The sequence below is a fragment of the Lampetra planeri genome, chromosome 54, assembly GCF_965212315.1.
Source record: "Lampetra planeri chromosome 54, kcLamPlan1.2.h2, whole genome shotgun sequence".
In the NCBI taxonomy this organism is placed as follows: Eukaryota; Metazoa; Chordata; class Hyperoartia; order Petromyzontiformes; family Petromyzontidae; genus Lampetra; species Lampetra planeri.
In genome coordinates, this window is record NC_136160.1 from 6,120,625 (window position 1) to 6,132,049 (window position 11,425).

The window sequence follows — 11,425 nt, forward strand, 5'->3', positions numbered from 1 at the left end:
ACGAGGTCAGCGAGGTCCTGTGGTTCATTTGTGGCGAGCACTTTTGTGCGTGACGAGGGCGACCTCGTAACGATGTGTTCGTTCCGCAACCGGGAGCCAATGCAGCTCAGCGAGCACGGGATGGGCACGGTCAGATCTTGTGCGCTGAACTTCTTTCGCGCCGTACGTAGCCAAACCGTGCTCATCGGAGGTGCGGGGTGGGGGGGGAAGGACAACAAACTAACACCCGCAAACATCAGTTCTAGAGAAATTCGTTTTCAGTCTCGATTTAAAAGGCTTGGCATGAAGTGTGGGGGGCCATACAAAACCCGGGGGGAGGGGGAATGACATCGTCAACTTTAAACAAACTTAAAAAGCTAAACTACAGCGCGCTTGCCTATTGTTGCAGAGGTTCACAGTTCAAATCTAGCAGGCCGCCCTGGTTAATACTGCGGTGTGAGTATTAACCGTACCAGCGATAGCGCACTTGCCGCTTGTTACTGAGGTTCGCAGTTCGATTCTATCAGGCCGCCCTGGTTAATACTGCGGTGTATGAACCGTAAAAATACCACCCAACAATAGCGCGTTTGCCGTTTGTTACCTAGGTTCGCGGTTCGAATCTGGCCTCTTGTTGCAGAGGTGTGCAGTGCGGTTCTAGCAGGCCGCCCTGGTGAATACTGCAGTGCGAGTACGAACTGTATCAACACCACCGGGGCGCCGTCGGCGTCACTCACAGCGGGACGTCATTCACAAGATGAGCCCTGCTACTCTCACGATACCTCAAAATTGCTCAATTGGGATCACACATCGCAATGACCGCCCCATCCACCCCCTAACGGCCAAAAAAAAAACACGCGGCAGGACCCTCCTGAATAAGTCACGAGACTCAGTGACCTGGATAAACAAGCGGAATCATAACAATGACCAATTACCCGCAATTGCCAATCGTGCATTCTGCCCTGCCTTGGAGGAATTGCCAGACTGCCGACTCTCCGCAGAGTGGTACCTATTTTATTGACCCAAGAGGATGATGGCACCCGAGGTGACTGCCAACCACAGTTGAAACTCACGCCCCTCTCTCGACTTGTGTCGGGCACCCACTCGAAAACGCAGCGCCCACGCACGGCTGGAGGTTGGCGAGACAAAGATCGCCCTATAGCGGTTCGGACCGTTGGAGCAAGTGCTGTTAGCGAGCGCCTATTAAGGCCAACTGCATGGCCGAAGGTGGGTGGTGGTGTGAGCAGAACCACGCCCGGCCGCCTCTGCCTCCACAGCACCGACGGTTGCACACCGCACCAGGTGCTCGTTTCAGAGCTTAGCCGACCGAGCGGAGAACGAGCAACCGGTTCGGACAACAGTCACCAATGTTAGCCGAGAGCGAGAATTGAACTCGGCTCGCCGGGTTGGCACCAAAGCGCGCCAACCACCGCACCGCAGCTCCCCACGCTCACTCATACGCACGCACACGCACACACACGCACACACACGCACGCACGCACACACGCACGCACACACACACGCACACACGCAGCCGTTGTGTGCGGAGTGTAAAATATAATTCACGAACAACTCGAGCCCTTTGTGCTCGAGCCGCGGAGGTGAGCGAGGCACCAGGGGGGCGGGCGCCGACAATCGCACCCGGAGCGTGTCCGGGTTACAGGTGCGCGCGCGCGTCCACCTCGTGATTGACCCGTGATTGCTTCAAATTCCTCTTCTCATCTCTCATCGCCATTTCTCCCCCGTCCCGCACCCCCCCCCCCCACCCACCCCAGCTTGCCCCCCCCCCCCCACACGCCGCCCCACGTCTAAAGGCATTTGGCCAGGACGATATAATTTCTGGAGAGAGCGAGCCAGAGGATGGGGATGGGTCGGGGGTGGCGGGGTTGGCGGGTGACTTCACCGCGCATTTGTGTAATGTAATGAGTTGGCGGGGAGTGAATGCGCGCTCGGGAGGGGCGAGGGAAGCGGCTGCGAGGCGGGGGTGGTGGGGGGGGGGTGGGGTGGTGGGGTGGGAGTGGTGGGGGGGGTCGGTGGTGGGGGGGGTGGTGGGGGGGGTGGTGGGGGTGGTGGTGGGGTGGGTGGTGGTGGGGTGGTGGGGTGGTGGGGGGGGTGGTAAGGTGGGTGGTGGTGGGGTGGGTGGTGGTGGGGGGTGGTGGGGTGATGGTGGTGGTGGGGGGGGGGTGGTGGTGGGGTGGTGGTGGGGGTGGTGGGGGTGGGTGGTGGGGGGGGTGGTGGGGGGTGTGGGGGGGTGGGTGGTGGTGGGGGGTGGTAGTGGGGGGGTGGTGGTGGGGGGGGTGGTGGGGTGGGTGGTGGTGGGGGGTGTGGGGGGGTGGGTGGTGGTGGGGGGTGGTAGTGGGGGGGGGTGGTGGGGTGGGTGGGGTGGTGTGGGTGGTGGTGGGGGGTGGTGGGGGGGGGGTGGTGGGGTGGGTGGTGGTGGGGTGGGTGGTGGTGGGGGGTGGTGGGGGTGATGGTGGGGGTGGTGGTGGGGGGGTGGTGGTGGGGAAGTGGTGGGGTGGGTGGTGGTGGGGGTGGTGGGGTGGGTGGTGGGGGGGGGGTGGTGGTGGGGGGGGGGGTGGTGGGGGGGGTGGTGGGGGTGGGTGGTGGGGGGGGGGGTGGTGGTGGGGGGGGGGTGGTGGGGGGGGGGGTGGTGGGGGGGGGGGTGGTGAGGTGGTGGGGGGGGTGGTGGGGGGGGGTGGTGGGGGGGGTGGTGGAGTGGTGGGGGGGGTGGTGGGGGGTGGTGGTGGTGGTGGGGGGGGGGTGGTGGTGGGGGTGGGTGGTGGGGGGGGGTGGTGGGGTGGTGTGGGTGGTGGTGGGGGGGTGGTGGGGGGGGTGGTGGTGGGGGGGGGGGTGGTGGGGGGGTGGTGGGGAAGTGGTGGGGTGGGTGGTGGTGGGGGTGGTGGGGTGGGTGGTGGGGGGGGGGGTGGTGGTGGGGGGGGGGTGGGGGGGGTGGTGGGGTGGTGGGGGGGGGGGTGGTGGTGGGGGGGGGTGGTGGGGTGGGTGGTGGGGGGGGTGGGGGGGGGGAGTGGTGGGGGGGGGGGTGGTGGGGGAGTGGTGGGGGGGGTGGTGGGGGGTGGGGAAGACTGATTACTCCGGGAAGCCCATCGCAGTCGCTTTTGCAAAACAATGGCGCGCCAATCTCGGCGAGGGCTGACAGCTGCCATTACACTTGACAGCTCAAAATCACATTTTCACGCTCGCTTGAGCAACGGCGGCGTAAATAAAAAGAGAAGCCGGGGGAAGCGGGGCGCGCTCACGCGCACATTACCCCGCGCGCGCTTTCCGTCGCAAATACGATTAAAACCGCGGAATTAAAAAAACGGAGATCCCCCGAGGAGCAGTTCTGTTTTGTTTCCATCCGTCCGGGGGAAACGCGGAAATATTTATTGGGAATTGTACAGACCGCGGCGGTTCGTATTCCATGCGATAAAGGAGGCGCGTTCTAACGACGCGTGTTTCCCACCACCCGTCCCTGGCGGAGCTCCGTCCACGTTTGGCGATGTCTACGGAGGTTCGACAGCGCGGACCCGGGTAACGGGACTGCTGACGTCACCGCCACGAGCGACAAAAAAAATCCCACCGGCGAGTTCGTGATACAGGAGCGGCCTTGTCGAATGGGGCCAATGAGACTGTGAAGTCACATCCTGTCCGACAATACGCCCCCCCACACTTCTTAAGAAAATTGTGAAACAAGGAAGTGACGTCACAGGAAGTCGCATCACGCTGCGCGGCACGCTCAAGAATTGTCAGGATCGCGATTCGGTTTTAGGATGTATTGTTTGTGTTCGGATTTGTCTCGTCTGTACTGTTGTTGTCTGTACTGCCCGTCACATTTGTACTGCCCGCACTCCCCTGTTCCGTTTTGCCCGTTCCAACCATTCGGGTAAAAGTCAAGAGGCGCTCACGGCTGACACAACCGACACCATCTCCGACCACGAGCCATCTCCAATGTGTTTACGCATGTCTGTTGAACTTCTTTCGCACCGTATGCAGCCAACAGCGCCAATCGGAGGTGCGGAGTTAATTAGCCGTGTTGGGTGGTGGCGGGTTTAACGACACATTTATATCCCAACAAAAAACCTCTTTCGTGGACGACACTCTGTCGCGGAAGCCTGCCACTACATCCTCAACTCGTGCTGGGACGACAACTCAAGGGTGATGGCCGTGCCGCGCCCAGCCGGGCGACACTTTTGGCGAAACTCGCTCCGCCGAAAAATCGCCAACGAGGCCGAGCTGCTTCAGGGGACGGGGGAGGGGGACGCCGGCGGACACCACGGAGGCTCGCGAGCGCCGCCGGGAGGAGGGGGGGGGGTCAGTGGTGGTGGTGGTGAGCCTGCCGGAAACGGAGGCCGCAGTATCCGCAGACGCCCTCCTCGTCGTCGTTGTCCTGCGGGCGGGGCGGGCGGGGAGATGGCGCCAAAACCACGAGCGTCAAAGGACAAAACGATGCAACAACAGCAACGTCAGAGAGAGCACGGAACCAGATAGAGACACGGTTCAAGACGTGTCACAATGGCAGCTGCCATTCTGACGGCGCAAGGCTATTCCCGAAGGCGCGACGTTTTAGCGACGTTTGTCTGCAGTAGTGGGGGGGGGGGTGGTGACGATTGCTGTGCGTTTTCCCAATTCAGGAACGTGTGGGTAAGAATTGAGACATACACGGACTGTTCATTTTTCCCCAACAACGTCACGGGAACTTTCACGTCGGCTGTTCAGCAGGCGCCGCGTCGTATTTACGGTCAACGCATCCGCGGTATTAAACCTGGGCCGCCGTGGGGATCCATCCACTGACCTCCTGCAACGGAAGCACTCAAGGCACTACCGCTTGGCCATGTCATTCCACAGCTGGTGTGCGGAGACTCCCGGATAAACAAAGTGCATTATTCCTTTGGAACCTCATTTGCCAGTAAAAAATATGATAATTGTTTTTTTACCCTTCTATCTGGCAACAAAAGCGACACCTTTTTTTACAAGGAGTCATGTTTGCATAGACCACAATACCTGCAGCCATAATGCAAACAAAAAACATAACTCTGATAATGTATGCACTGTCCTTGAAGTTGATTGGTCCACACCCGAGACAGCTTTCCTTAAGAGCCTAGTCTCACATACTCTGATGGTGCATTGTCTTTGAGTTGTGCGCCTTTTGGCGTCATCTGGTCCAACCCATGTGTTCCTGGAGCTTTGTTCGTATATTGAAACTTCGTACATTGAACAACTTATAACATCGGTTCTATGAGGATGCGTTCCCAGCCTGCGTAACTTACCATTTCATACTACAAACACCTTATAACTTATTATTCATATTGTAAACAACGAAAATTTTGTCTTGAAAATCTTAGTATATTTATACTTTACAGTATTAAGATAAAAAAGTGCCGTAAATAAAACAGTGAGCGGGGCGAGTGGTGGGGTGAGTGGTGGGGCGAGTGAGCGGGGCAAGTGGTGGGGCGAGTGGTGGGGCGAGTGGTGGGGCGAGTGGCAGGGTGAGTGGTGGGGCGAGTGGTGGAGCAAGTGGTGGGGTGAGTGGTGGGGCGAGTGAGCGGGGCGAGTGGTGGGGCGAGTGGTGGGGGCGAGTGGCGGGGTGAGTGGTGGGACGAGTGAGCGGGGCGAGTGAGCGGGGCGAGTGGTGAGGTGAGTGAGCGGAGCGAGTGAGCGGGGCGAGTGGAGGGGCGAGTGAGCGGGCCGAGTTAGCGGGTCGAGTGAGCGGGGCGAGTGGCGGGGCGAGTGAGCGGGGCGAGTGAGCGGGACGAGTGAGCGGGGCGAGTGAGCGGGCCGAGTGAGCGGGGCGAGTGAGCGGGACGAGTGAGCGGGGCAAGTGAGCGGGCCGAGTGAGCGGCTGCGAGTGGGCACCAGGTTGATGTAGACACGCGGGTGGCCGAGGGCGCCGCCGCCACCGTCACAGTGCGTGACGCGCGTCGCCACCTCCCGCACCGGCTCCGCAGCGATCATGTCCACGGCAAACTGCTCGTTTATCTGCCCGCGCCGCGGGGTCAGGGAGGGGTCAGGGAGGGGTCAGGGGGGGGGGTCACGCCGCGTACACTTAGCGGGGGGTGGGGGGGTATCGCTCAACCAAGGTCACACTAATCCAGGTAACCCTTAACCAGCAGTACGCTTAACAGGGGTAACACTTAACATGTTACAACTCGCCAGGATTACGCTTAACAGGGGTAACACTTAACATGTTACAACTCGCCAGGATTACTCTTAACAGGGGTCACACTTAACATGTTACAACTCGCCAGGATTACTCTTAACAGGGGTCACACTTAACATGTTACAACTCGCCAGGATTACTCTTAACAGGGGTAACACTTAACATGTTACAACTCGCCAGGATTACTCTTAACAGGGGTAACACTTAACACGTTACAACTCGCCAGGATTACGCTTAACAGGGGTAACACTTAACACGTTACAACTCGCCAGGATTACGCTTAACAGGGGTAACACTTGACCGACGTGTAAAGGCGCAACCCTGAAACAACTCGCTCTCTTGCCACTGCTGGAGGACTGCCCTCCTCTCGAGGCAGCTACATAGACTCAGTGGGAATTACCTGGTGAAATCAAAATCGCTTAATTCTGAAAAAACAACGTTGTCCGCTTCGCCTATCCGCCTCCTGTTGTGCAATGCTGTGTGCTGCACGTGTTGCTTGTGGCAATCCACCAAATCCCGTGAGCTTTCATTCAAAATTCTGTTGGCGATTCCCAGCCTTGTCCGGATCGCCCACGCCACCCGCAGTCACCGTCAACTCGTTGACCACATCCGGCCGCGTCACTCAGTGGGCCAACGCGGCAGTGGAGATGAATCGGGGCTGGCGGAGAACAGAAGCTCGTGAAACTCGATTTAAAGCTTTCGTGACTGCAGGGATTCATCTTCTTGGTTCTTCCGGTAAAGTCACGTAGAAGGAAAATAATGAAATAAAATAAAAATTTTAAAAACATAATCAAATAATTCTCACGACGCTTCGGCCACAACGCAAGCAGCCGTCTTCAGGTGGAGAACAGGTCTGTCGAGAAGGTGGAGAACAGGTCTGTCGAGAAGGCAGACCTGTTCTCCACCTGAAGACGGCTGCTTGCGTTGTGGCCGAAGCGTCGTGAGAATTATTTTATTATGTTTTATTTTTTATTATTTTCCTTCTACGTGACTTTACCGAAAGAACCGAGAAGACTCGTGACACTCCCTCGCCATAGGAGTCGAGGTCGCCATCTCCTGGCTTGCCGGGGTATGATGGCGGTACGGCGAGTGGATTAATTTTCATCTGTGTTCTTGGTTCTTTCGGTAAAGTCACGCAGAAGGGAAATAATAAAATAATATAAATATGAAACAAAAAATTTATATTTCTATTATTATTTTATTGTTTCCCTTCTACGTGACTTTACCGAAAGAACCAAGAATATGAATCCCTGCCGTCACGAAAGCTTTGAATCAAAATTTAATTTTCATCTGTTGGGGGATTGATTGGAACTCGCCACCTTAACATCCGTGGGGCGTCCATGGGCACCGCTGTTTCCCAAATGCTCGTGAACGCAGTTGACCAAACATCCAAATATAGGACCACAGAACTTGGGAAATTGCTGGCGCCGGTCCTGGCTGCCTTCCCGGCTTCTCTGTGGTTTCCCACAACCGTGAATCATTCTCTACCTCTGCGAGTGAATGATTACACAATTGTAACATTTTTATTATTATTTTGGTTTAACGCGTACTCAGTTTGTAAATGTGGCTTGGCTCTACAACACACCGGTGATGCTGTACTAGTACACTACACTATACACTACACACTACACTATTATACACTATACTATACACTACACTACTATACAACACAGCTACTATACACATTATACACTACACTATACACTATACACTAAACTACACAATACACTACACTACAAAATACACTACACTACTATACACTACACTACAAACTACACACTAGTGCTGTACTAGTGACGAATTGGCCACGTTCTGTTTTACGTGACAACCCTCACTAGTTGGCCGTGTCGGGTAGTGGCGAGTTTAAACGACACATTTATACATTTACGCGATCTAACCCATAACACCTCTATTATGGATGTTTATTATTATTATTACGACCAGGTTGGGTTATCGTTTCAAGCTAGCGCGGGGGGGGGGGGCATCAGCTCACCTCCTTCTGTCGCCCCACGAAGCGCACGCGACGATAATCCTTCTCATCGTACACCTGCCGACAAGGGGAGCAACATCAGCGTGTCACATCACTGGGGGGCTTCATGGAGACACCAGTCCCCCCGCACCTCCACTTAGCACGGTCGGCTACGTACGGCGCGGAAAGACATTCAACATTCAAACATCGACACCCCTACATGTCTTTTTTAAATCCTTTATATTAAGTTCACTTGCTTGCTTGCTTGCGCGCTTACGACCGTGCAAATCTTTCGGTCGTTTTTTAACCCACTTCCCGTGATCCAATCGAGCTGACATTTTGCACACAGACTCGTTGTGCGTGACAATTAATTTTCGTGAAAAAAACATTTCCAAAATGTTACACTTTTTAGGAAAAAAACAATTATATTTAATTACCAATTGCTTAATGGTGGCAGGCAATCATCTGACCCATAGGTGGCAGCCATCTCAAGCCAGAGGACGAGAGGACTCTAGCCGCCACACATATAAAGGATTTATAGTGAAAAACTTAGTTTTTACGGGTTAATTTTTACTCTCGCCAAATGATCCTTAAGCGTCATTGTGAATGCCACATTAAATAACGCCCGTGCATATTTGTCTCTTCAAAAATTAATATCGAAGCATGTGTATGTTTTACACGACCCCATTGAACACACGACGAGGGTTGCCACCTCTCCCAATGTAGCGTTGCAGACCAAACCCATACGTGTATTTCTGGCGGCCTAGGGCAATCACAACTGTGTCAGTTCAGTTTTCATTTCATTTACAGCAAAACTTTGGATTGCGAGTAACTTGGTCTGCGAGTGTTTTGCAAGACGAGCAAAACATTTTCATTAATTTTAACTTGATAAACGAGTAGTACAGTATATGCTTCGTCTGCCCAGCGTCACGTGATCACAACTGAGCCGATGGTTCTTCTCTCTCTCGCTGCGGGATTGTGGGTAATCGTCTCCCATGCTCGGTCTCAGTCGGCGTGCCTCACTCGTATAGTCAACATCCGTGCGAGCGTAGACTGTTTACTATAGTGTTGTGACCACGTGTGTGTGCGTAAAAATGTTTTTTATTCTGTGTCCAAGTGTAGTGACTGTTCTTTAGTAACTGTAGTGCAAGTGAAAGTCGTCCTACACGATAACCCTCCTCTCCTCTCTCTCGTCTCCCTCACACCAGCCACGATTACATTTAATTAATTTATTTGATTACTTTATGTTAAATTGAAATAATTAAATATAAAGAGGTAATTTGTATTGATCATTTTTATATGAATACAGTATTGTTGGGTTGTGGAACGAATCATCTGAGTTTCCATGATTTCTTATGGGGAAATTCGCTTTGATATACGAGTGCTTTGGATTACGAGCACGTTTCCGGAACGACTTATGCTCGCAATCCAAGGTTTTACCGTATTTGGTATAGCCCTGTGAGCCATTCGGCTCTTGAATCGGCTGCAAACGCAACAAACAAAAATAAAATAATTCTCACGACGTTTCGGCCACAACGCAAGCAGCCGTCCTCTTCACCTGAAGACGGCTGCTTGCGTTGTGGCCGAAACGTATTATTTTATTACTTCCCTTCTACGTGACTTTACCGAAAGAACCAAGATGAATCCCTGCAGTCACGAAAGCTTTAAATCGAAAAAAAAAACTAAAACATGAACAAGAAAACATCTTAAAGTGACTATGCGCAAACAGAAAAATCCATGAAAAAACTGCAAAAAAAAATCTTCCACCAGAGATGACAGCCTTGTTGACGGCCCAAAGTCTCACCACCAGTGTCAGACGAGACGACGAACACATTGGGGGATTTGACATCAACAGCAGCACGATGATGATGGGGTGGTGGTGTGGTGGAAACGTCGTGATTTTTATTTTATTTTTATTAATTTAATTTGTTTTACCTACGTGGCTTTACCGAAAAAACCTAAGAATATGAATCCTTGCAGTCACGAAAGCTTCAAATCTAGAAGTGGTGTGGTGGCTTCACCATTGTGTGCATTGCCAGGGGGCCCACCAAGGGCCTTGCAGTGAAGATATCAGTACACGGCCACAACAGTGGAGATTGTCAAACCTGAGGCGGTCTTTTCATGGATTTTTCTGTTTGCGTGGTCACTTTGAGATGTTTTCTTTGTTTGTTGCGGTTGCACCTGATTCAAGAGCCCAATGGCTCACAGGGCCGTACCTAATTAATGAAACTGAAAACTGATCTTAAGGCTGCGGAGTTAAAATCGTGGGTTTGCTGGATGACTCGATCCATCATCGGTCCGGGGGGGAGTGGGGGGGGTCGATAAAGCGAGTACCGCTTTGTGGGGATGCCTACAGTTGGTTGTGTTTTATATATATGGGCTTGTCATAGGAATGTGGAATTTACACACACTGGCTCAGGGCTGTAAACCCGTTGCGCGCGCCACCAATGCCTCGATGTTTCCGACTTGAAACGACAACAACAACAAAAACAACAATTTCGATTTAAAGCTTTCGTGACTGCAGGGATTCATCTTCTTGGTTCTTTCGGTAAAGTCACGTAGAAGGGAAATAATAAAAATAAAACATAATAAAATACAATTCTCACGACGTTTCGGCCACAACGCAAGCAGCCGTCCTCAGGTGAAGAACAGGTCTGTCGAGAAGACAGATTCTTCACCTGAGGAAGGCTGCTTGCGTTGTGGCCGAAACGTCGTGAGAATTATTTTATTTTTATTATTTTATTATTTCCCTTATACGTGACTTTACAAAAACAACAATCTCACCTGTCCCGTGTGGGTCACCTTCTCCCCATCCTGAACCCCGGGCCCCGCCACAAGGCCTCTCAGAGCCCCCGCTCCGAGCAGGGGCCCGACCCCCCCGGGTCTCGAGGCCGAGGCCGCGGCCCTCGAAGCGGCGAGAGCGAAGCAGCTCGCGCGGGAGAGCGCGGAGGAGGCCATCGTTGACGTCTTCCTTCAAGAAGACGTCCGTGGACTTTTGCTTCGGTTACAAAGCACGAAGATTATCCCCACCCACCTTCACCCCACGTGTCGCAGCTGTTCAACGGTGGCTTGGTTGGGGCAAGTGCTGCGATTGGAGAGTAGCAGCACCAATGAAGGTCACACACACACAGACAGACACACACACAGACAGACACACACCAACACACACACGACACGACGCCGGGCTTGACTCAACTTCCTGAAGCCGAAACGTCGGCCATCTTACATGGGGGCGGGGGGGGGGTCTCCACGCGTGTCCCGGCGAGTGACGTCACCGCGACGTTTCGCGGAGTTGGTTTCGTCCACCTCAAGGCGAGGAGGTC

At 53.9% G+C, this 11,425-nt stretch overlaps 1 protein-coding gene across 1 annotated transcript; it reads right to left on the reverse strand.

Annotated features, from left to right (window-relative positions):
* Positions 1–3,317: 3,317 nt before the first annotated feature.
* Positions 3,318–11,336, reverse strand: NDUFS6 (NADH:ubiquinone oxidoreductase subunit S6). Its single transcript, XM_078617663.1, has 4 exons — positions 10,887–11,336; positions 8,127–8,180; positions 5,830–5,952; positions 3,318–4,363 (listed from the first exon to the last, which is right to left on the reverse strand). Exons 1-4 carry the CDS (start codon positions 11,058–11,060, stop codon positions 4,289–4,291), a joined length of 426 nt encoding a protein of 141 aa, XP_078473789.1. The 5' UTR covers positions 11,061–11,336; the 3' UTR covers positions 3,318–4,288.
* Between the last annotated feature and the right edge of the window lie 89 nt (positions 11,337–11,425).

Coding starts and splice junctions, on each gene's coding strand:
- NDUFS6 (XM_078617663.1), bottom strand. CDS start 11,060: ATGGCCTCCTCCGCGCTCTCCCGCGCGAGCTGCTTCGCTCTCGCCGCT. Junction 8,181..10,886: donor AGGTGACCCACACGGGACAG/GTGAGATTGTTG, acceptor CCTTGTCGGCAG/GTGTACGATGAGAAGGATTA. Junction 4,364..5,829: donor CGCGTGTCTACATCAACCTG/GTGCCCACTCGC, acceptor CCCCGCCCGCAG/GACAACGACGACGAGGAGGG.